The 26,283-nt window shown below is 33.9% G+C and overlaps 1 protein-coding gene across 1 annotated transcript; it reads left to right on the forward strand.

Annotated features, from left to right (window-relative positions):
* Window positions 1-1,839: 1,839 nt before the first annotated feature.
* LOC123714880 (hemicentin-1-like) lies at window positions 1,840-25,526 on the forward strand. The gene is made up of 23 exons (XM_045669513.1): window positions 1,840-2,311; window positions 3,212-3,441; window positions 3,681-3,803; window positions 5,454-5,555; window positions 6,124-6,252; window positions 7,703-7,877; window positions 8,275-8,459; window positions 8,999-9,080; window positions 9,658-9,815; window positions 10,698-10,903; window positions 11,541-11,737; window positions 13,052-13,223; window positions 14,439-14,539; window positions 15,440-15,590; window positions 16,555-16,679; window positions 17,234-17,377; window positions 18,213-18,344; window positions 19,627-19,739; window positions 20,779-21,006; window positions 22,872-23,007; window positions 23,375-24,057; window positions 24,858-25,037; window positions 25,249-25,526. Exons 1-23 carry the CDS (start codon window positions 2,086-2,088, stop codon window positions 25,495-25,497), a joined length of 4,227 nt encoding a protein of 1,408 aa, XP_045525469.1. The 5' UTR covers window positions 1,840-2,085; the 3' UTR covers window positions 25,498-25,526.
* Window positions 25,527-26,283: the final 757 nt, after the last annotated feature.

Raw genomic sequence — 26,283 nt, forward strand, 5'->3', positions numbered from 1 at the left:
GAATTTTCTAAAAAAATGCGAAAAAACTTTTTCCCCAACCTATTATATATATGAAAGCTATAATAGAGCTTTAGCAATAAATTGGATACGATCAAAGAGCTTGAGAAGGAGTAGTTTCAGCTTACCCTTACTTTGTTCTCAATCAGCAGTAGGCATCATGAAATATTAGCACGCACTTATATACAAGAACAGAATGTTAGCTTCTAATATTTATTTAATTAAATTCTAAACATTTTTATGAAACATAATCTTGCTACAAGTGCGCATGTGCAATAGTTATTCATTTGACTCGTTCGGTTGTTTACGAATTGTTACGAATTGACTCGACCATCTTGAGGTCGTGACACATGGGCACGGGCTTTTTCTTTGTACAAGTTAGAAGTTATACAGTTCACATAAAATCAGTGAAGTAAATTATAGTGAATTAAGTCATCATTGAAGTGTTTAATTTCCTACCCTAAGAACTAGATCAACTACCGCTAACAAGAACAACACGCAAACAGTTAGGACTGTATTGCTGTTTTGTGTATAACATAACTTGGTTTTCGTCATGGGCCCTCCTACTATTGCTTTTGGAATTATGTGAATACATGTGTAATCTTATATATTCAAGTTTACATCAAAAGTAGTTTTATTTAAATGTGCAGTACTGTAAATAACAGGCAAGGTCAATTTAGTTGTACAATCTGTCCAATGGGTAATCCCGTTTCCTTGCTATTTAACGATCTTAAAACGAATTGCAATTTGAATTAAATCTGACAAGCTGGAGCTACGTTCGGTGGCGGTTGTTGTATGGATATTGGATATGCTTAGTTGTATGTTAAATGAAACACGTTGACTATAGCTGGGCATCAACAGCTTTTGCTACACCCTCCCTTGCTTACATTTTGATTACGCTTCTAATTAACTATTAAAATATATATATATATATTTTATTGATTATTGATTGATAAGGGTACCTTAGTCCGGTTACAATAAATTTTATTAGTTATTACAACAAACACCATCTTGTATGTATTAAAAATACAATAGATAGCTTGCATTGATAATAATTTCTACATACGTCGTTGTCGTTACGCTTTTGTGCGAAACGGAAGAAAATATCGTAACGCAAATTAAACATACACAATTTGTTTTCTTTTCAACTAAATTAAAAAAAACATGACTAAAATGACTTTACAATAATAATAAAAAAATACAAATATCTACCTGTTTAGGCAACCCCAACGTTGCGGCTGACTGTTAGCAGGCAACCATTTTTTTAGAATTATTTACATAATTTAAGGATATCAATTAAACGATATAAAATGCAACTATATCAGAAAATTAATTATAATGAAAAAATAATATTGCGGCTTATTATTTATTGTCATCATACAAATAATATAAAAAGTACAATACATGTACCCTCAACATTAATTTAAAATTAATTTCATTAAAAAAAAGATATCCACTCACGAGAAGTATATGTAAGTGCGTGCTCCTATTTTACCATGCCTACTATAGAGGACAAATCTTTGTTTTTTTTAAATATTTATACATATATATCATGAATTAACTATTAATTACTTAAGATATCATGTGGTGTATTGGTTGCAGCCCCTTACAAACATTTTGTAAAACAAAAAACTTGGCGATTAAAAAAAAAGTGACGGAGAGTTCATTGTCAGTTCTTTTGGTCCGTTCTACGCCCTTGATTTGAGAACTGGCAGTAAATGTAAAATTAAAAGCATTTAGCATTCCATGTGTATTTCTTTATTGACGTTCATAAGTGTACATTGTGTTACCTTATTGAATAAATAAACTTGAATTTAATAACTGTAGAATCGATTCCTATAATCCATTACTATAAAAGTTCAATGGCGTACACCATCAGAGTACCGCTACTTCACAACCCGAGAAATATTCGAATAAGGAAAATCCTCAGGGAATACGCCCAACAAAGATACCGGTGCAAACGGAATTACATCCACTGATAAAGCACATACAATAATAAGTGCAGAAAATACTCATATTATTTTAAGTCTGTCGCAACCGGAACACGATAGTCAGTCTCATCGACACTTGAGAGCTGAAATCATCAAAATGGTTTTTAAAAATTACGTTGCAAAATTTACGTTAGTTTTTCTATTCCACAATGTGTTGAGTGAAGATTTAAAAAGGAGCTTAACATTTGTGATTGATGATACTTATTCCATGTCTGATGATATAAACCAAGTTAAATCGAAAACTATTGAGGTTTTTGATGCAGTGCTGAATTCGAAGGCATCAGAAATTGAGGACTTTATTTTGGTCACTTTCAACGATCCAGGTTAGTCTTTGTGATTAAAACAAACAAGATTAATAAATACTCTTTATTTCATGCAACAGGCTCATCTGATGTTAAGTGATACTGCCGCCCATGAACACATACACTGCCAGAAGGCTCCCAAGTGCCTTGCCTTTTAAGAATTGGTACGCTCTGTTCTTGAAGGACCTTAAGTCGAATTGGTTTGGAAATACGTCAGTGGGCAGCTGGTTCCAAATAGTAGTGGTGCGCCGCAAAAACTGTCTTAAAAAAACACTCAGTTGTGAAACGTCTGACCGACCGACGACCGCGACACTGAAAATCATTTTTATGTCTGCCAAATTTTCAACTGTTGGCTGAGGGTTTAAGGAGTTTCAACTTCTGACACAAGTTTGTCACAGTACTGAACGGCAACTTGCCTAATGGCGGCCTATGGCTAGCATTAGTGTTGAGCGAATAGTTAAGTATTGAGAGAGTAGTTTTTACTTTCCACTAAGAAACAGTTTTTAATATAATTTATTTCGCCATCCACTGCCAACGAGGTCATGTAGGCGGAGCGGGAAGCGGGAAATGAACGACATTAATTTTCTACCTAGTTCTGTCTTCATCCAGCGAGGTTGTGCGTCCTTTTGCGAGCGGGGAGCTGAGCACCAGTATTGGGCAGCCCTTCTTAGCATCAGGAGTCCGTGGGAATCTGGCTCAACTCGCTAACCTCGTATGTGACTCTTTCAACTCGCTTCCTCCGCTCCACTCGTCTCCGCTTTCGTGGAAGCACAAGTATGAAAATCATCGTTACGAGTATAGCAGAGTCCGTATGGGTCCGTTCCGCTCGCAGTGCAATACGGGCGTTTAAATTCCTTTACGGCCAGAGTTAAGAATATGCCCAGTGCTTTCGTCCGACTCATTACTTTTATTACTCTATAGATGTTGAACTACGCACAAAAACAAAAGAGGAACAAGTATTCAGTGCAAGACTAAATGATATTTCTGTTCATGGGGGCGATGATTGCCCTGAGATGTCAATGGCAGGAATAAACTTAGGGATTGAAGAGAGCAGGCCATACTCACTGTTTTATGTTTTCACTGATGCTACTGCGAAAGACATACTTTTGTATGACGAGGTTCAAAGAAAAGCCCTAAAGAAATTCATACAGGTTCGTGGATTTACCATAAAATAGTCTAAGATTATTTTAAGTAATACATGTTGTTAATACGCATTCAAAGCAATGTCTTCTTAATTAAGACGTTAAAGATGACATTAATAACCATAAACTTAACTTACCATTTTGCTTGCTATAGTCAGAGAGAGAGAAAATTCTAATTCATAAAACAGCATTCTAATATTTACCTATTAGTATATTTCTTACCATTAATGTTCTTATTTAATCAAAAGGTAACATTCTTACTGACGGGAGATTGTAAAGATAGGAATAGTCCTAATTACAATGTATACAAGAAACTTGCTAAGGTAACAGGGGGTCAGGTGTTTAATATCGAAAAGGACCAAGTACATAAGGTTTGTATACCTTACTCTTAATTTTTAGACTCAGTATTATATATATATTATATTATATCTGTATGTGGTCCTAAACTCAGACTGTGAAGTAACTTAAGGAAATATATATTCATATATGTACCTAGTCTAGCCATAAATACTGAAACAAAGTAAAAGAAAATGTTTCTTTTGCAAATAACGTTTATTACTTTTACAGTGTATTAGTTTAATACATAAATATAAAATAATTTAAAATATAAAAAGCTATTTCGAAGTTGTCTTCATTGGCTGCAATACAGTCCTTTTAATATTGGGGCCAGATATCAATAGAAGCACGCACTCTTTTCATGGGAAAAACGTATCTTCACTGCTAAACGTATGGATTGTGGAGGGACTAAAAATTATCATGGCGTTTAGAGCAAGCCGCACCAGTCTTCAGCTCTAATGAAGTGCGAAACGTTAGTTTCCAACCAAGACTGCGTAGACCGAGCTTTATGGCCGGCGCCGAGTCTTGCTCGAACGACCATTGTTTGTTATAGAACATGGTATTGTTAAGGGGCTTTTTCATAAAAGTATGTCTCAGTCACTGCTTCATTGCTAACACCCAATCAAACCACCACTGAAGTCGGATAGTACCCACGTTGTACTATGTTGACTAATTGAAAAGCTTCCTTAGAGCTTTGAGCATATATACGGTCATATTGATTGTTAAACTGTTTTTACTCAATTGTAAAAAAAAACTCATCCGTAAACAAAATTTCGCCCTCCCCTTGCGTACCGCTTCAGTAGTTGTTTCGGTTTTACCACCCTATTCTTTTGTAAAATATCAGTTAGGAAATGTCTAGTACGTCTTTTATAGGCTACACCTACTATGACATCTTTTAAAATACGCGACATGGTTCTAGGTGTTATCTTCATCTCCCGAGATAAAATCTTTTAATTTCGGACAGGATTTCTTCGAATTCTTTCCCTTACTGCGTTGACCACCTTTTTAGTACGAACACTACCTTTCGTTGTACCTTAATAGCCCGGTACATAAACATTTTACTAATACCATGCGTATGGAGGGTTTTAAAAATTGCATTTGGCTCCATACCTACTTCGTGTAATCCAATCACAGCGATTTGGTTTTCTATACACCACACTCCATTTAAAATCGCGAGAAATTGTACAATGTATTGGCGCCAAAATGAGAAAACCCAATGAACAATGATATAAAAATGACAGATCTTAAATTCAAATATAATATTTTGTTAATTATTAATTATAACAGTATTTATGGCCAGACTAAGTATATGTTTTTTTTTGTGTTAGCTTTTAGGAGCATCTCCTCTCTGCGTAAGATTTATAGCAAAATTTATAGCAAGATTAAAAATCATAAAAAAATATTTCCAACCAGCTTTATGGTTCCTCCTTGGTATCCTAGGAGCTTGGTACCCAATGTTTTTGTAAGCACGTTGTATTGCCCTCTATATCCGTAGCGGTGATATTGCAACCTTGGGATCGAATGGTTCAACAACTCGCTATAGACATCAGGAATGCTATCGGTATCGCTATTGGAATTTACAGAGGGTTAAACTTACAGCTTTGTCAAAACAAAACAATTTGTTGTGCAACGGTCTAATTTATGTACTTTAAGTTAATATCAATTGAAAATGAACTTGATTTCAGATAATGAATTTTATAATTGATACAATTAAAGATAAGAGTGTAAAACTTTACAATTGGAACTTTCCAGCTCATGTTGATGAAAACATAACAAAACAAATTCCTGTAAGTAAAAACACTAAATTTTAAATGTTAATAATAATGCGTCTGGGGGAGACAATATACCGCTCAACTGCAGAGGCAAAGAGAAAGAGTATCCTCCTCCCTCAAAGGCTACACACAAAAATTTGGGCATCTCATAGGCTGACAGCCCCCCCCATACAAAAATTTATTGAATCATTTAAGTCAAAGGTTAAAGTAGGATTCATTAGGTCTCGTTAAAGGATTATGGATTAGAAGAATTTCTACATGTGTAATTAATAAATAAAATGTTCGTAGTCCATGCGTAATAAATCCGAAACAATTGTTACGCCGAGGATCAAACCAGGTTTTTGTGTAATACTCTTTTTGCGTCAAATAAATCATAAATCTAACTATATTTTTTATTGGCTGTTAAAAGTGTTACATACAGTTAACTGTTAACAAGAAGGTGATCAGTTTTTTGTATATAACTTATATCATAATCATCAAGAAAGTAAATTCCTTACAAGTTAATAAGTATGAACATAAAAACCTCAATCTCAAAAAGCTCACGAGTTGTTAAAACTTGTTGTTATTAAAATAATATGTTTAGTTTTCAGTTGATACGAAAGTGCAGTCTCTTACACTGTCTCTTGTGGGTAACAATCCACATATTGTTGTGAAAGATTCCAAAGGTAATGAAGTAAAAACAGAACTTATAATGGAGTCAGGGGAAACTTTTGTAAGTTAATCCGTAAATAAATAAATTGGCATTATAAGATTCTGTAAATGAAATCGATGGCGCTACTACCTTTTTTAGGTCTGGGCCTCAGATTTATCTGTTTCATGATCATTTGTTAATTGAATAGGCAAGTATGTGATCACCCTGACACATGCCGTCGACTTTTGGGGTCTAGGGCAAGCCGGTTTCCTCATGATGTTCGCATTCACCGTTCGAGCGAATGATAAATGCGCACATAGAAAGCAAGTCCATTGGTGCACAACCAAAACTATAACCTCAAGGATGAGAGACGCACTGAAACCACTAGGCCAACACTGCTCAAGATTCTGTAATTGCTATGCGTTTTCCAGTTCCAATTTTCCATTGATAGTTTTATTTAAATTTTACCCAATAATCATAAAAGTTAATGTGACAGTTAAATAACAAATAAAGAGTGTTAATAATATATCCCTGTTTCACGGGTTCAAGATCTAACTATTTCCGCGAAAATAGTGATAAAAAACCATTACGTTCATAAGACCTTTATTAAAATATGCCGTTTTAATATTGTCCGTAATTATGTTTAAACAGTGAAACAATCGTAAAGGCTTTTGCTCTTCAGTCTAATTAGATGAATGTTATGTACATTTCGATTTATTTTAACTATTTCACTAAATACATTACAACATTATTGAATAGGTTGAATATGAAAAAAAGATTTCATCAAGTATCCGAGTAATAATAGCATTAACATCGTTTACTTTTCCTGAAAACAAAAACGATTTTATATTTAAAACTAAGACACTAATTAATTAGAATGCTGCATGACATATACCTTCCTATTAAGAGACACTTGTACCAAGATAGTCTGCGTATAATTTACTATATTTATTACAACGATTTATTAAATACCAGTTAAATGTTAGTACGACAGCGATCTACACCATTAAATTAAATGGAATTTGGACTTAGGACTTCAATAAAATAACGCTTTGGTTTTTAAAAGAACGAACACATAGCGAGACTTGTCCATGAGCCTGTTCTATAAAAAAGAAAACCTGGCTATATGTAATATATCAGTATAGAACTTATTATGACTGAATCATAGATATTATTTTTAATGCAACTTTGAAGGTTAGTTACGAATGCTATCTGCGGAAATGACGAAAGAGATAAGCCCTGATTCATTGGAACTCAGATTCTAAATATCAAGTTTAAATAGCTATAAAAATAAGCTTGTCTGCTAGGCCTAAAATCACGAATACGGTATTCCGAGGAAATTGCTAATGCGAACTCATATGCGAAGTGCAAGTGAAAATTTTCTTCGACTAGCAAGAGTTGAGGGTAGGCGTTTGAATAAAAAGTAAAGCTACTAATCAAACACCGCCTTGCCTACACCAAGTATTTCAGATAATGTTAACCTATATGGAGAATGACGTAGAAACAAATTTAAGATATAATAAAATTTTAGATAATTAAAATAAGCCCAGCAGTTGCCGGTGATTTCACAGCTGTAATAGAAAGCACCGGCGAATCAAATCTGGATATTAAGGCAACTACTCACGTATCATTTCAATATGGATTTTTAGTAATACCACCGACAACTGTTGAAGATTGCAAGAAAGCTATTTCTAGGCCCGTAGCAAGTTAGTTAAATTATATCACTACCTCACACAGTTACCTTTTATTTCAGATATTTTACAATTAAATGCAATTATATTTCGATCATCTCATACTTTCTAGACATCTGTGTGCTTTATTGGCAAAGGCCTCCTACACATCCCTCCATTTCTGTCTGCACTGTGCCACTCTCTACCATGTATCACCTGCAGTTGCATAGACATCAATCTGGTCTATCCACCTTCTAAAGTAACTTCCTTTTTAGTATTCCTAAAAGTATTCAACTGGTGCCCAGTTGAATACTTTTTTTCTCCACTTTTCTGTTCCTGTGCTCCGACCATTTCCACTTAATCTAGGTCCTAGATCATGAAAACTTTAGATTTATAAAATGATATAATTCATTTTTATTATTAATATTTTTAGGTGAAAAAACACATCTCACAATAGAGTTATCTAATAATGGAAATGATGTGGAATTACAATCTGCCGAAATACTGGACTTGAAAGGAAATTTATTAGAAAAAAAACCGCTACGCAGAATTAAAAAGGGAGACAACTTTTATGTGACAGACGAATTTATTTCACCAAGTGACATGTTTAGAATCTCTGTAAGTATATTTTAGATGATTGATATAAAAATATACTTAAACCAGATTTATTTATTAATATGTACTAATTATTTATTTTATTATAATTACAACATATCTAGTACTTACTGAGTTTGATTTGTATTAAATATTCTTAAGTATTTATATATGATAATTTTAATACCCCTTTCATATAAAATTAATGTATTAACCAAATCCATTATTTAAAAAAATAACTTTTCAAATCGCGCTACTAGATCACAGCGCTACAGTAATTCGAAATTCGTTACTGCTCCGAGGTTATTTGCCACAAGTAGCCGTATTTAAAATAAATTGTCCAGGATTATAATATTTACTATTTATTTTCAAGGAAGTGTAATCACAATAGAGTAAAAAAATAATTAGTGGATTAGCTCAACATTGCAACACGAAAGCGCGAGTGTGACGAAAGCGAGAGTGACCTCGTGTCATCAGAAAAGCTAATCTTAAGAAATTTTCAGCGTGCGTTGCTTTGCAGCGTAAAATTGTCAGTTTAATAATAACTATCGTTGATTTTAAAGGTTAATGGAATCGATACAACAACAAAAGAAAACATCCGAAGAGATGCCACAGTAGCTGTTGAGCCTTGGAATAAAAAAACTGGTTCGTGTACATAAGTTAAAATATTTGTATGTTAACATTGATCAGATATTTTAATTGTTTTAAATTAAGTTCGTTTACGCATTGAGTAATTTAAAGGAATAATTTAGAAGGGAGTGTTAATTCTATAAATATATATTTTTTTATAGAATAGGGGACAAACAAACGCGCAGAAAGCTTATCTGATCTTCAGTGATACCGCCGCCTATGGACACTCTCAATGCTTTTTCTTAAAGGACCCTAACTCGAATTGGTTCGAAAATATTTTAATGTGCAGCTGGTTCCACACAGTGGTTGTCTGAGGCAACAAATGGAACATGCTGTGGAACGACGGACGTCGAGGTTATACGGTCGGAATACGACCGCATCTAATAGTTTTAGTTTTATTTTTATAAAGTCCTACCAATAAAATAAAAAAAAACCTGCTAAATGAAACATTAAACATGATAAGAAGCAACACTTATTATAGTCACAACTCACAATATCCGCAAAATTAGAAACTTAAAAAGAAATGAATTACTTGGAAAGTTTGTAATATTATTGGTCAGGCTTTTAAACAGTTTTTCTCAATGGATTTTAGAAATTGGCAGTGAAAAAGAAGTTAAGCCAATAATAGAGGAATTAAAAATTACAAACGATGAGAAAACCTCAAAAGTTCAAATAACATGTAATGTTAAAGGTTTTCCTGAACCCTATATTCTTTTGTCTGATGCTGCTGGCGTATTTTATACTGGCAATGTAAGTTTTATAATTTTGTTCGAACAGAGATTTTCATATGTTTTTAATAAATGTATAAGCCGTCTGGGCTAGTCGGAAGTCATCATAGCAGTGATAGGTAGGATTTACGTGGTGTCAGAAAGCAATGGATTTTCCATTCTATGCACGCAGAAAGAAAATGTCGCAAGGAAGTGATAATGAGTAAGACGCAATATCTTATATTAAATGTTATTTTATTTCTCGACGTAGGCATCTGATGTTACATTTGTATATATGTTTTCTTAAAGATAAACTGCCATTTTTATAAATAATATAGTGGGTTCCATCAATTGATGAGGATGAGGATACTCCTCAAGACTAGTTTTGAATGAAAACAAGTTTAGCGAGTTTTCCACGACGCTTTAGGGCTTTCCTTGTTATTTGTCCTGCGTCCCAGTCCTCATAATATTAGATTAAGGTATTCGATATTATCATCCCTTGACTTTCAAAAAATGTTTCAAGTTTATATTTTATTACCGCGCGAATTTTATCAATTTTTAAGAAGACAGTCCCGAAACAAACATATAGGGTTTTTTTAATAACAAAACAGAATTTATTACTTTTGTATTATTATTATTAAATGTGCTATTATATTTTTTTCTTTCCAAGAAGAATTTATAACATTATCACTGAAATTGAACTTAGAATGAAATAAGATTTCTTTATTTTAGATTATTGTTATTATGTTATTTCCATAAAACGAATTAGGAAACGAGAATATACTTTAAAAACCTAATTAAATACACGTATTTAGACTTACTTTACTCATGTCCGTATATTTAAAAAAAATAAAGCTATTTTAGTGCCAACTCCATGGCGAGTCATCGATCCTCGGCGATAAAATGTATGTACTTATTGTTACAGAAAATATCAATTGACGTATCATCATACGTCAGTGTATTTGAAACAACGAACGACCGAGACAATATATTTAATTGTAAAGCGACTAATTCGATTGGAATTGACGAGAAATCGATTGATTTCAAAACTTTGTCAGAAGCTCCGAAAATCGATACGTCTGTCAATGAGTATTTCAAAGATAGGGGCCAAAGTCTTGACATATTTTGCAGGTATTTTAGTATTTAATTAAACACGTTGTTGCAGGGTCTCGACTTACTTTGGATAAAAACAATAACAAAAGGATCATACCATTTACAAAATTATCGATAGATGTCTTTATGTACTATTTTATATCATTCTTTGCAACAATAACCACCATAACTTTATAAAAACCATAATAACCATTTAAATAAGTTTACTGATCGTAATTATATGATGATTTTAAAATTAAAACAACGATATACCGTAATATACTGAAAGTAAATTAATAGAAAATCTTAAAAATACATATTAACACTAGCGGAGCTAACACTGTTTTTCTGTACATATTTACAAAATAATCTAATAATGTAAATCATTCTCGATTCCATTTGAATACACAAAAATTTATTCAAAGTCGGTTCTGCCCTTTAGGAGTTTAATTACGAACAAATGCACAGAAGATTTATATATTCACTAACTTTTTATTTGCTGTATACATAAATAACCTACATGCCGACTGCGGAAAACCGAAAACGGAAACTTTTTGGTGATCCAACCTTTTTTCTTTATTATTTTAGTTATTCTGTGTACATCAAAGTACGGTATACAGTAGAACCGTAATTCAAATATAAAAGAGGTCAGATAAAACCTTTTTATCTGTTACAGGGTCACAAAAGGAAAACCAAAGCCTTCAATCAAATGGTTCTACAAACATCCATCATCAAACATATTTACGAAATTGTCTATTACCGGAAAAACTATACATATAGACAAATTGGGTATAGGCGATACTGGTATATTCAAATGTAAGGCTAATAATTCAAAAGGCTTCGACTCAGCCGACATACAAGTATATGTCCGATGTAAGTTTTAATTACGATTTTAAAATATCACACTTAAGTAAAGGATGTCTACGTACCTAGTTGGTCCTAAAGTTCAGTCACTGGAACATTATTTCTTAATTTCGAAATGATTAAAAAAATATGGCATTCTATTTTTAAATGTTTCACTATTGTTTTAAAACAAAAAAAAAACAATCAATTTTTCGTAATTTTTCACGACAGTTTGGAGTGGACATTGAAAGAAAACTGAATAGCTGCTATTGCGTTACACCGCTGTGGGCACTCGCCGAGTACCATTTTCAAGTTGCTCAAAAATTTGAATATAAAGCTTAGGTTTATGTACCGTAGTATTGCTAGGTACATTGAAGTCTCCAGTGTTGAGGACAAGAAAATAACTGGCCTGCCAGTAATAAAAGCTATCAAGACGCGGATAGCAAGTAATCCTGTCCGAAAACATAAGTTGATGGCTCTGTAGATGGGTGTCAGTAGGAAAACAGTAAAAAAGGTTTTAAATTAAGATATTGGTCTACGAGCATACAATTAAAAGAATGGGCACTTAAAGTAATAAGGGTTAAGAGATCGCGGGTGTTGTTAAAGCATTACGCGAAAAACCGACACCGTCATATCTCTTTACGGACGAAATTTTTTTCAATATTGAAGAGAAGTACAATAAACAGAATAATAGAGTGTACGCTAGGAGTTCTGAAGTAGCTGGAAATAAAGTTCTGAAGGTACAACATGGACATCATACATCATGAGTAATGGGAGTAATTGGGAGTGTCATATTACGGGCCAACTGATGTTAATTTATGCTAAAAGTTCATCAGTTCATCAAAGTCATTTTGTTTTTATCATAATTTCCATTTATGACAGAACTTTGGGACCGATATACGTTTTGCTAATTGCATATATATGTTCTTTTTTTATTGACGTTCATAACATAGTTACTGATATGATTAAATATCATTCAATTTGTATATTTCCAACTAAAATACCTAATAATACTTAACAATCAATAAATCACTTCAAAAGTCAAATAAACATAAAGTTTTGATTAGAGCAGAATCCCCCGGCTGTGTCCCAATAGACTCTCTTTCTATGTACGCATCTCTTTTTAACATTCGCTCGAACGGTGAAGGAAAACGTAAAAAGAAAAGCCGGATGTCCTTAGAGCCAAAAAGTCGACGGCATGTGTCAGGCACGAGGCTGATCACCTAGTTGGCTATTAGATTGACAAATGAGCGTGAAACAGATACAAAAATCTGAGGCCCAGACCTCAAAAGGTTGTAGCGTCACTGACTTATGTTGTTTTATAAAGTTTTGATTACATTTTAGATCCTCCATACATAAGCACGGCTTCAGAAAAACTTTCCGTCATAGTCGGAGAGCATGTTACTATAGACTGTGTTGTCAATGGCTTACCTTTACCACATGTGCGATGGTTATACGAAGGGCGCGAAATCACTAGCGGTGGGCGGTACAACATTTACAGAAATCTTACGTTAAGGTGAACTTATATTGCATTATCTACCGATTTCTTTTTAGAAGACTGGGCAAACAAACAGAAAAGTGAATGTGTTAAGTGATATCGCCGCTCATGTACCACTCTCAATGCCCGAGGGCTCGTGAGTACGTTGCTGGCATTTTATGAAGTAGTACGCACTACGAAGGACCATCATATTGGTTCGTAAATACCTCGACCAGCCGTGGTGCGCGGCAAATGCCTTAAAAAACGCTCAGTTGTGGAACGACGGAGCCCCCCAGCGGCTGAAGTCGTTCTGTCCATCAATAGCGGAACAACTTCGATAGTGCGTTTCCGGGATGATTATGGAAGAGCTGGGAACCCTGACAAAGATATATCTTACTTAAAAAGAAGGCATTTTGTACTTCTTACCATTAATGAAAACAATGTCGTTAGAAGAAATAGTCAAAAATATCTTGGTGTTGTAACGGATAGCAGTTTAACGACACACCGCTCATAATATACATGTAAAGCCACGTATACCTATATTATACCACAACTAGATCGAACTATAGGGCACTGCAGCGACTACCAATCGATATAAAATAAAAAATAATGCAAAATAAATTATTGAAGACACTATTCTAATAAGATTATTTGACTCCAACTGAAGAACTATACAGATATTCCAAATGTAAGAGTATAAACCAGACATACGTTTACAATACCTTAATTGAAATTTAAGATATTATTAACAAATTAATTCAAATAAATCTATCGTTTAAAGAAAAATCAGATACAAAATATTCATTGAGCAATATTTATAAATTATGTTTAATTCAACCATGGACTGTTTACGGAAAACTTAATATCATTATATTACTTGATACATTAATCAAGGCGCATAAATGTTTTTTAAATTGCCATCAAGTTTAAAAGAAATTAATCCTTTTTGCAAATAAAAAAAAAACTTTTAAAGGAACAACATGTACAAAACTATTCATTAGTCACACAATGCTTACTGCAACTGATGTACACCTAATATTTTTTATGTAATATAGCTTATTTACATATAATTTCATAACACGATATACATAGGTAACTCGAATCTAAATCTTGTACTTACAACGAATAGACAAGACTTTTTAAAAATTTAATTACAATTCACACAAATTTATACAACTGGTGAAGTAAAGATGTACACATATTTTTATTACCTTTAGGCGTGAATATATATTTTGTACAAATTCATTGTTCTAGTTTCATTGCAACTAAAAGCGACACGGGTACGTACCAATGTCAAGCATCCAATAGCCTTGGCGACGCAAATAGAGACGTTCATGTGGATGTCAACGTTTTTAGTAAGTGTTTTTTTATAATTTCAGTTAGGTATAGCTTTGAGGTCCTCATCTAATAACTTAGCAATCTCATCTTTTATCGTGTTCTAACTTCCTCTAGAACAGCGATAGACGCAGATCAGACAAATTTATCTTATTGAGTATGTCAAATTTGTCATGTTTTGATAAACTTTACTTTATGACAAATTAAGATTAAGGCATGAGGAGAATTGACAAAATATAAATAAAATAATAATAAATCGATTGCTATTAAAGCCGTAAAAGAATAAAACAATTATTGAGTCTCGTTTAATACTTTAAAGTTTCACATTTTAATCGAGAAAAAAATTATTATTCATCCATTTCTTATTTCTATTGAATTTATTAAACGATACAATGAAAAGCCATAGTTGAACATAAAAATACTTAATACAGCGAGAAAATGTTGCTGGGACACTGGGACCAAACTTTTTAAATTCTTTAGTTTTCTATTTACCATTTTTCATATCTATCTATATTATATTATATATATGAAAATGAATCCCTATGTCCCTTGGTCAAGGCATCACGCGTGAACGGCTGGACAAATTTCGCTAATTCTTTTTTGTTGTGTTTGTTATTTTTAGAGGGTTTTTTATAAAAGAAAAAATTAAGAAAAGTGCGCGGTAAATTTGAAAATTTAAAAATACTTAACCACCATATTACGTAATCCTTGACTTTTGTCACGGCAACAATTTTTATTTTCGTGCGTAGCACTTTTACTATTAAAACTTTTTTTAAATGTAATCTTATGGCGTTTGACATTACATTGCCAGCATGCGTGCACCAAATACCTATAGTTAAGACAGGACAACGTCTGTCGGCTGCGCTAGTATTCTTATAATATTGACACCACTGAGTAAGTTGACATCTGACTTTCCACAGTTCCAGCATCAATAAAGTCACCACTTAGACGCGTTTATGAATTGGGTGTAGGAAGTAGCGTTAGTTTGGACTGTGTCGCCGAAGGAACACCAAAACCAACTGTCCAATGGATGTATAAGCCTTTCCTTGGTTGCTGTGAGAAAACAATAAGGTACTTAAAAGTTAACTTTTCACAGATATAAACGCGAGGAAAAAAAACAATATTCTAAAGTTTACAATTTACAGAAAACCATCCTACTTTTTATAGGTTTTTGTTTCAAAAATTACTTACTTTTGTTAGGAAGATGCCAGTGAGCGATTCTGATTGATAAAGCGCATCTTATATAGGGACAATTTAACCTACCAAAAGTCGTATTAGTTACATAATTTATCAACGAGGATTATCATTGCACAAAAATACACAAATTAAGTAAAAACTAACAAAAGCATACAACACTGTCATTAATTACTTTAAATACGCGCACTTTACACTTTCACAGTAGTTGATCACTTGTCTTCACAAAGTCTCACTCCTAGAAAGTTCCCTTTACAATATTTCTTCAACAAAGGGGTGAGACCACGGGTTGCTTGAAAACTATATATACCACATGAAAACACTTGCTCTGAATAGTCTAAAAACATTTTTCATTCTCCTAAAAATTACCCGTAACCAATTTAACCGTTTTTGTATCTGATAAAGCCTCGCTGGAAATGGATATCACGTTTCAGCTTGCTAAAAATGTCAAAAAATGTGTCAAACTTGTAGGAAAATAGAGAAATATTTCAGTCCCGTCATAACTATATATTAAATACCGCTAGTTAAGACCAAGTATTTACAGACTTTATCTAATAATCAACAAAGCATAAGATTTATTACTCAATTGGAAGTGTTGGCTAAGTCCTCGTCCCTGAGTACGTGGGTGAACCAATTGAATTTCTGTCTATGTGCGCATTTAACACACGCTTGGAGAAGGAAATCATCGTGAGGAAACCGGGATTTCTTTGACCCAAAATGCCTTCGACAGTTTGCTTATTAGAAATCTGAGGCCCATACTTAAACGGCGTCCCATTTAGTATTAGGTATTTATAATAAAGAAAACATTAGGTATATATTTAAGATTTATTTATGATTTTAGCGCAACCTTTGATAATAATACATATGCGATGGACCACATATTAGTTGAACAAGCGGGTTACTACATTTGCACAGCGCAGAACAGCAATGACGATGTCAAATTATACTATGAAGTTTATGTTGAAGGTTATATACTTTATATATATAGCCTCCAAACTGATTTATATTCCTTCCATAATAGAGATCCTTCAATTTTTGATGTAATAGGAGGCAAAGGGACATGAGGCTCATCTGATGTTAAGTGATCGATCCGATCGACTCCGTATCTCCTCGACGTCCGTCGTTCCACCACTAAGCGTTTCTAAAGGCAGTTTTTGCTGCGCACCATCACTATATCAGAACCAGCTTTCCACTGATGTATTTCCGATCCAATTCGATTTAGGGTCCTTTGAGAAAAGAGTGTAACAATTCAAGGCTGGCAACGCGCTCGCGAGCCTTACGGCATTCAGAGTACATAAGGGCGGCAGTATCACTAAGCATCAGGTAAGCCTCCTGCCCGTATGCCCCCGTTGTAAATAAAAAAGCTTGGAAGAACAGTACAGCTTCCTTCCCCCATAAACACTAAGACATGTTATCCTTTTTTGTTTGGGCAGCAAAAACAATAGCAGATTTAAAAATAAGTATAGTTTACAGTAATCATTACATAAATATAATTACATAAATATATTTTTATATGACAGCACCTCCATCGATTGTGAATAATTTGATTTCAAGACTCTTTACGGCTGTTGTTGGAGATTTATCTTTGAAAATACCGTGTAACGCCACCGGACATCCGAAACCAGACATTTTATGGATGAAAGATGGATTACCACTAGCTCTTGGTAATATTAAATTAATAAATCACATTGATTGTAATTGAATTAAATTATATTTTGTTTACTTTGATTTAATTACCCAAATCGTCGGAGTTACGCCCCGAGAGTATAGCCCAACGCAGGCACTCTCTTCTACATAACAGCTATTCGTTTAATAGCAATTAACTAAATCATAGGAGTTACACCCCGAGAGCTTAGCCAGACGTAGGCACTCTCTTTGACTGTTAAAATTGTATTCATTCGGTACATAGCAATTAACACGTCATTATTTCGCTCATATTCTATTATAACACGCGAGTGGTTAGTAAACCAATAAACCTCTATTATAACTGGGTTCCTGGTTCCTGGGTCAACGGGATGCTTTCATCCCGTTGACCCAGGAACCGTACACATACCGTTCACATGCTCACACATTCACCCATACTTAATGTATTTTACGAGTGGTATTTGATTAGTTGTAACACTACAACAACATTAAACTGTTTTAAATATATTAACTATGGAATAATTGTTATCTAGATACCCAAAACACAGTGGGGTACTAGCCCCTCTCGTGTCTAGTGCCTCTAGCGATAAATGAATTTGGTCACAACCTGAAACAAATGAATAAAGTTTAATATATAACATTAACACAAACAATAAAAAGCTTTTATTGTTAGTATTTTATATTCGCATACTATGCTGATTTATAATATGAAATTTTTTAACAAGGAATTCTTAAAGCAACATACTGACTTAAGTTTCTAAGCTAGCTTCATCGTCTCGCCTAACAGACTTACCTGAAAGGTGTCATGTTAAAAGCTTTTGAAAGATCGAAAAATGACATATTTTTTTAATACAGGTACAAATTTTTTCGTTGAAAATGGAACATTAATTATAAGAGACATAGATATAACTTTTGCGGGTAGTCTGATCTGCATAGCGACGAACAATTATGGAAGCGCAAGTGAGAACTTTGAAGTTGACGTTTTATGTAAGTTTTGTTTTATTTATTTTGGGTTATAAGGCTTTTAAAACGCTCTAAACAGAAATCGCAGTACTACGATTGTGGCAGGCTATTTTTCTACGGTGGCAGAGTTTTTAAACGAAGACTGCAGGTCTGCCAAGCGAGCATTTCATAAAAAATATATTTCTAAATAAAAAAATCCTTAAAATTTCAAGGACAAGGTTCATTAACTTGAGTAATAAACTTTATCAACTTGAGCAATAAACTTTATGATATTGAGATATTAACTCGAGTTATAAACTTTATAACCTTAAGATTTAAACTTAGATAAGTTGAGACATAAATTATAAATATCAACCTGAGATATTAACTTTATTAACTTGAGATATAAACTTTATTAAATTGAGATATAAACATTATCAACTTCAGCAATAAACTTTATTAACTTGAGTAAGAAACTTTATCAACTTGAGCAATAAACTTTATGATATTGAGATATTAACTCGAGTTATAAACTTTATAACCTTAAGATTTAAACTTAAATAAGTTGAGACATAAATTATAAATATCAACCTGAGATATTAACTTTATTAACTTGAGATATAAACTTTATTAAATTGAGATATAAACATTATCAACTTCAGCAATAAACTTTATTAACTTGAGTAAGAAACTTTATCAACTTAAGATATAAACTTTATTAACCTGAGATATAAATTTTATGAACTTGTAGCGTTTATTATCGCTATTAAAAAAGTCCGCTACGCGAACACATCATATAGATATTTTGCTCGCCAGCCATATAAACAGATCAGTGAATACAAAAGCAGCTGATCATCCTTAGGGTCGTTCGTTCACATACGGACTATGCAGATCTGCTCATACAGTGAAATATCGGAGAAATATATATGTATGAACACTGGTTATATTATTTTTTAAAAAATCAATGCAACAGTAAGGTCTATATTGTTGAGTCTTTGCGGAACGAGAACTGTCGTGAAGTATGAGGTCTAGGATACTAAATTATACTATTAGATATTATATAAAAAAAATGTGTTTTTGTGATTAATTAAATGACGCGTAGCAATTAAGAATTATACTGTCCAGACCCTAGTTCAGTTTAGTAGAATCTCTTTTCGCACTGACTTTAGCGCCCCTCTTATATAACAATACAACATATTGTTTTTAACATATAAAAATATAGTATAGTCCACTGGGTCATATAAATTATTTTAGCTATTCAATGGTTCATTGTTTGGATTACTAGCAAAAATCAAAAGTAAAAATGCATTTTTTAAATTATTTTTAGCATCACCAGAGCTTGACGTCGTGACCAACGAACTGTGTATAAATAAAGACAAAATAAGTGATATCGAATGTAAATTGCCTCATAGTAAATTGGACTTAGTGCGATGGTATAAGGTACGTAAATAATATGATTTATTGGCGTCTGGTCCACAGGTTCTTGATTCACTTAACTTGACTTAATGTCCCTTATCCGCTGCGAGATGTCGTTAGTTACCTTCCACGTTTCACACCCATAGAGCAGTAAAGATTTATATCCGAATCCTATATTAGATACGAATATTTTAAGCTAGATTCGGTTATTGTCAATACCATAGGTTCTTGGTGAAACTTTATTGTTCGGTAGACAGAAAGCTGATTAAAAAATGACAGAAAAATTAAATTTATGTAAAATTTGTAAACACCAATTTTTTTTTAAATTGGATAGCGATGGAGGGTTGTATAATATAAACGTGTATTTCATCTAAGGCTTGTAATTTAGACATGTATAGGAAAACATTTTTAATTTAATTTAAATTATCTTTATACACTGGTCTATTCTATTATTCGATACATTATTGAAGCTTTGTTGTTTGTACAAAAGAATATTAACTTTTTATAAACAAAAGGTGACTTTCACCAGTATAATACTCGAAACAGAACAAATCAAAGAGTGCGACAAACCAGGCTCCAGAAGACAAACCAATCCTTATATGGAAATTGTATTCGTTTTTACAACTAACTCCCAAGCTAAATTAGAGAATTATCACTAACTAAATTCAAAACTCTACTTAAACGTAAATTAATCAATCAAGCTTTTTATGAATTTGGCGATTATTTAAATGATCCTAATACTTGAGATTGATTACAAATAATTTATATGATTCAAAACTTAGCGATTAAAAAGAGTGGCGGAGAGTTTCTTGCCAGATCTTCTTTCTCTCTACGCCCTTGACTTGCGCATTGGTCGTAAATGTAAATTTAGAATCAATTTAACATCTTTTCTGTTGACGTTCGTAAGTGTACTTGGTTACCCATATGAATGAAGTAGTTTGAGTTTAATTTAAAGCTAATCTACTAATATAATAATTAAGCACAATATTGAAACTAACACAATAATATCCTTGTCTTATTTAATAAACCAATAATCAAAATTATTTTATATTTACTTTTATAGGGTAAAAGTTTACTGCCAGACACGACTTTGAGTTTGTTTGGAAGATTGTCAGAAGCAGACGTATACACATGCAGAGTCAGCAATTTTTTGGAATCTAGGAATTATCAAATTAAGATCTCTATTTGCTTAGCCCCAGAGTTTGTGACGAACGAGCTTACAACAATCGATTATGTTGAAGACAATTATGTGTCTCTTAGTTGTGAGGCAACAGGCTACCCTACACCACAGGTAAATTTGTTCAAACACAAGAGAATAAGAAGTCAGACTCTGCTAAATATGACTACCATATCATCGAAAGTACTTACTTATGTCTAAATTCGCTCTATTCTTGAAGGATCCTAAGTCGATTTGGTTTGGAAATACTTCAGTGGTCAGCTGGTTCCGTATAGCGGTGGTGCGCGGCAAAAATTGCCTTGAAAAACGCTTAGTCGTAGAACGGCGGACGTCGAGGTAATACGGGTGGAATTTTGTGTTCGTTCTTTTGTATTCAGCTGCAGATATTAATCCGAACAACTCCTCTAAACACTCTCCATTGTAAATGCGGTAGAAGATGTAGAGTGACCCCACATCTCTACGCAACGCCAAAAGATCAAAGCCGCTCGGAAAAGAATTGGTTATCGACGATTCGAACCACTCTTCGTTGAATACGGTCAAGTGGAAGGAGCTGATACTGGGGAGCCCCCGTCCATAGACCAAACAGAGACAGCCCAAGAGGTCGGCCTTCTCCTTTGCAGTGTGGGCGAGTGAGTTATCCTCGCTGTGCAGTGGTGGAATGTCCATTCCACCAAGGCTGACAAAAATTCTCTTGTACAGCTTTGGTGAGAGACCAGAAGGCTCGAGTCCCCGAAGGAAGTTGGGCCAATCTCTCGCCAAATCTGGCGGTGTGCTATGACTTTGCCTTAGCGATTTCCCGTTTGAAGGACCTGGAGACAGAGTTATATGCTTTTTTATATTCGCTGGTATTGGCATCACGAGATATCGTTGCTTCCGCTCATGCCTTAAAGCATTCCATGCCCTGCAGAACCTCTTCGGCAACAGAGGCAGCGACGGAATCTGGAGCTTCCGACGAAAAGCACATAGGCCCCCAAGGTTAAAACGCAAAGAAAGACCGCATCCCACCCCAATCTACCGATAGTGTCAAATACGGCGACAACCCAAGAAACGGGGCCGAGGAGGGCGCGTAGTAGGCACAGTACTCCGGACCACACAATGATCCGATGAACCCAATGGTGGGTCAACAGAGACTTGATAGTTCTCCGGATGTGAGGTCAGCAGAAGGTCCAACAGAGAGGGTTTATGACCATCCACATCTGGTATTCTCGTAATCGCAGACACCATTGGTGATAAGTCGTATGCTAAAGCAAAGTCGTGAAAGGATCTTCGCGCGTGATTTATGGTTTCCGAGCCGAGCCAATCGGCATGGTGAGCGTTAAAATCTCCAAGTATCACGATTTCAGCGGTAGGAACCCTTTCGAGCTGGGAATCTGTAGCTGTTTGAAAGTGCTCGATGAGTCTGTTAGCTTTGTCATTTCCGCTATGGGACCTATACAGGCACGCATAGAATCGCGGATGGTCATCGCAATCTACGCGCAGCCAGAGGTTAGATAGGTGACTTCCTTCAAGCGTCCCGAGGCGACGAGAACAGATATCCTCTCAGACGTACACGCAAACTCCCGCCCGCTGCACAAATGAATATTCCAAATGTTGTTGCAGCACTTACCAGATCCAGGCAACTTCCTTGCAATCAAAGCAGACGCTGCAAATCCCGACGGGATTTTATTGTATCAAAGAAGTCACATGGAGTTGCTGAAAATATCCATAGAGTCACTTTTCAACACAATTTTATTATTATTTCTTAATAGGCAATTATAAAACCAACCCTTTGTATCAAACCTTGCCAGTTTTAATATAAAATGCCTTAGTGTCGGTAGTCGCACACTCAGGCGTCAAGTCAAGTAATATCGATTGATTTAAGCATATTGCATGTTCACTTGTAAATTCATAACTTGTAGAAGTAAATTCGATGAAGCTTTTTTTATATTTTAAAAAATATTTATAAATGAACCTTTCTTTAATGCAACAATTTTTTTTAGATGGTATGGTATCACAATGACCGAAAATTACGCAAAACGGATGAATATCTATTTACAAAAGATCTGGGGACATTCACATGTGAAGTGACGAATGCGTTTGGAATAATCACGCGTACTTTTAACATTGTAGCTCCTAGTAAGTAATACTCGTATTTATTTATAGAATCAAAACATTTAATACCTGACAACTAAACATTTTCGTATGAAAATTTCTTCATTTCTTACCTCATCTACTGGAGAGTAAAAGCAGAAGAAGTGTTGAAGGGGATCTTCTAAAATATACTGTATTTTATTGATGACCCCAGATCTGGTGCTTTTTTCCATGAGGGTATAATTTTCGTAATCCAACGAGGAATTGTTACATTCAATTTATTTATTATTTATATGTAAAAACTTAGATAAAATTTCTATTACTTACTATTTTGAGAAATAATGACTTGACTTTTCTGTATAAAAATCGAATGATGCGAAAAGGTAGCTAATACAAAAAAAAACATTTTTAGATTGTACACTAGATGTCAGGAGTCATTTTGCGAAACCAGAACCTTTATTGTTAACCAGAACAAAATATATACCACGATTTGATGTAATCGATTATAAAGTTAACATACCCAAACGTGAAACTATTTTCTTGCACTGCCGAAACAGCTACGTCGAATATCACGGAAGAAACTTGGGTGAATCCATCAACGCAGTGTGTGATAAAGATTCCATTTTTAAAACCACTATACAAGATATAGACTACAAAGATGTAAAATGTCACGAACCCGTTAAAGCCTCTTTTAGAAACACGCGCATCAAATGCAGCTTTGCATCAAGAAGAAATACAATTATCAGGATTGGTTATGAAGTAAACACACAGTTTTTGGCCGTCTATGAAGTATGCTTTAACATAGACACTAGAGTACCGATATATATCCGAAACTTTGTACACAAATCTTGCGCTAACGTGATGCCATCTATAGAGTTTGAAGGCGCTAGTTACATGCAATTTGATTTTGATTCCTTGTATGACTGCGACAAGCAAAATAACGATATATCAAAATCTACTTGGACGGACTTTTATAGAAAGGGTGGATGTTTTGAAAAACAACAGTTGGTCAATCCCAAGGATTTATTTCCCGGAATGCAAGCAATTGCTTTCAAATATATAAACGTCCAGCCTCAATGGAGTTACTATAAAGTGGTGAGATATTGAATATTTCTTAAATATTAATTTAAAAAAGTGCCTGGTTACAAAGTACACATTCTTCTTCTACCGAAACTTCTTTGTAAATTAATTATTGCTAAGGAAAACCCCCGTGTGTATTTTTTGCTGCATGTCTTCGTAACGCTAATATTATTATGATTGCGTTTCATCCGTAAAATTTTACCCTCATGCGCCTAAAGAAGTTTCACTTCAATAAAAACTTTAATCATGACAGAAATAAGGTGTGACAAAATTCATCTTTCGGTATAGCCCACTAACAATTATTCCGTGGCACGTTTTTTTTTCTTCAACAAAATGTAATTTTAGTGTTACAATAGTATGCAAGGTTTCATTCGGAACTAAATATATTATATTGTGATTAATGATCCTCGGTTTCGGAACAAGATTCGCATTTTTTCGTTTCTATATTGCGTTTATAATTATATATTTACATTAATTTTACAATTGAATCGTTGTTGAGGAAAGTCATAGTACATCCAAACGGTGGATTCCTTCAACAAAAAGTAGGTGGTAATGGGGAATTCATGTCCTGAGGTGAGAACAGTACTCTATGCGGAACAAAATTTGAGATTTATGGATTTGCAAGCGGTAGACCTTACTAAAGTACTGTCTCGCCTTGCTGAGCATATCAGGTTTCATAGAGTCTAATTTAGCCTTCCCTTTTCACTGAATGTCAGTCGATGTGTCAACGCCCAGTATTCCGAAGCTATTATATTATTATTAAATCCACTGAAATCACTAGCCTTTTGAAGGGACATTTATTTTAATTTCCTCAGAATTGGGGTGAAATAGAGCGTCGTGTAGCTGCATTAAAAAAGACAATGGATCACGGACTTATTTTATGGAGTGGAGTTGCAGAACATCTATCCATGCCTACTTCTTTTGGAGTTAATACTAATATTTTTATATCTGATAAATATGGGCGGTATATACCAGTGCCAAATTATTTCTGGAAGGTACGTGGATTTATTATGTATACCATATATATGTGGTATAACGCTTGTTTAAAGATTTCATTATGACTTCCAGTCCTCAAGTTTTAATCCCTTTAAAACTACTCAATGCAATCCTAACGATTGTAAATTATATTAATAATTTTACATATTGGACCAGCATATACATTATAATATACAAGATACCTATCAAAGTTAATAATAATGGTTACAGATTGTTTGTGATGCGCAAAAGGAGGCATGCATCGTTATAGTTCAAGTTAATAGTCCAGAAATCTCTTCACGGAAAGATGCTGAGAAATTCGTGCTATGCAAAGACATTTGTGACGATATCAGTTGGCTCAAAAACTCTGATTGGAAAGACTTCACGAAGGGCTACACATATTGCTGTTCTTACCCAGAATTCCATAAAATGTTTAACGGTGTTAGTTTTGTTAAAGACGTGAAGAGAGTTTTAGTTTAAAATATATAAAACATTATAATGTCAATTAAATGTATTTTTCATAAATGTTAAAATTATATATTTATTATTGAATTGTTGATTGAAATTATAATTCAAGATTCAGTAAGGCTGTATGAACAGAATTCCTCAGTCCCTTCTAATCAATTACGCTATTTACGCTACCTCCTAATTATTTCCTATTAACTAAGGTTTGGAGAACGAGAACGTTTATATTCGTTAAAAAGTTTTTTTTATAAAACACGAGGAAAAAGGGGTTCTACCCGGCTCACTTGATGTTAAGTGATACCGCCGCCTATGGACACTTACATTGCCAGAAGGCTCGCAAATATCAATAGCTAGCTAACAATATTAGCCAAGCTTAGAAGCTAAGTTTTATTGCTGAAAAACTTTTCACATCTATTTAAATCCACGTCCACTTATGAAACATTAATTATCTATTGTAATAATACAAGTACAATAATACATTTTAAAACATTACCAATTTATAAAACCAATAGATATATATCTCAAGTTTATCTACGATCCGAGACATTTAGGAGACAAGGAGACGTGCCAAAAATGAAGAAACAATTTGTATTCACAATAGAACGCGATAATCTATCAATTGTAATGACGATGTATGAAGGCCAGATTGACACGAAACAGATACATTAATATTAGGCCTGGACCGAAAAATGTTTTAGTGCCACTGATTTGTTTTTATATAACTTGTATCCAGGTAATCCAGTACTTAAATATGTGGTTAAACGGATGTGATAAGATGACGCATTGTAAGTCAACGCGTGT

The sequence above is a fragment of the Pieris brassicae genome, chromosome 1, assembly GCF_905147105.1.
Source record: "Pieris brassicae chromosome 1, ilPieBrab1.1, whole genome shotgun sequence".
NCBI lineage: Eukaryota > Metazoa > Arthropoda > Insecta > Lepidoptera > Pieridae > Pieris > Pieris brassicae.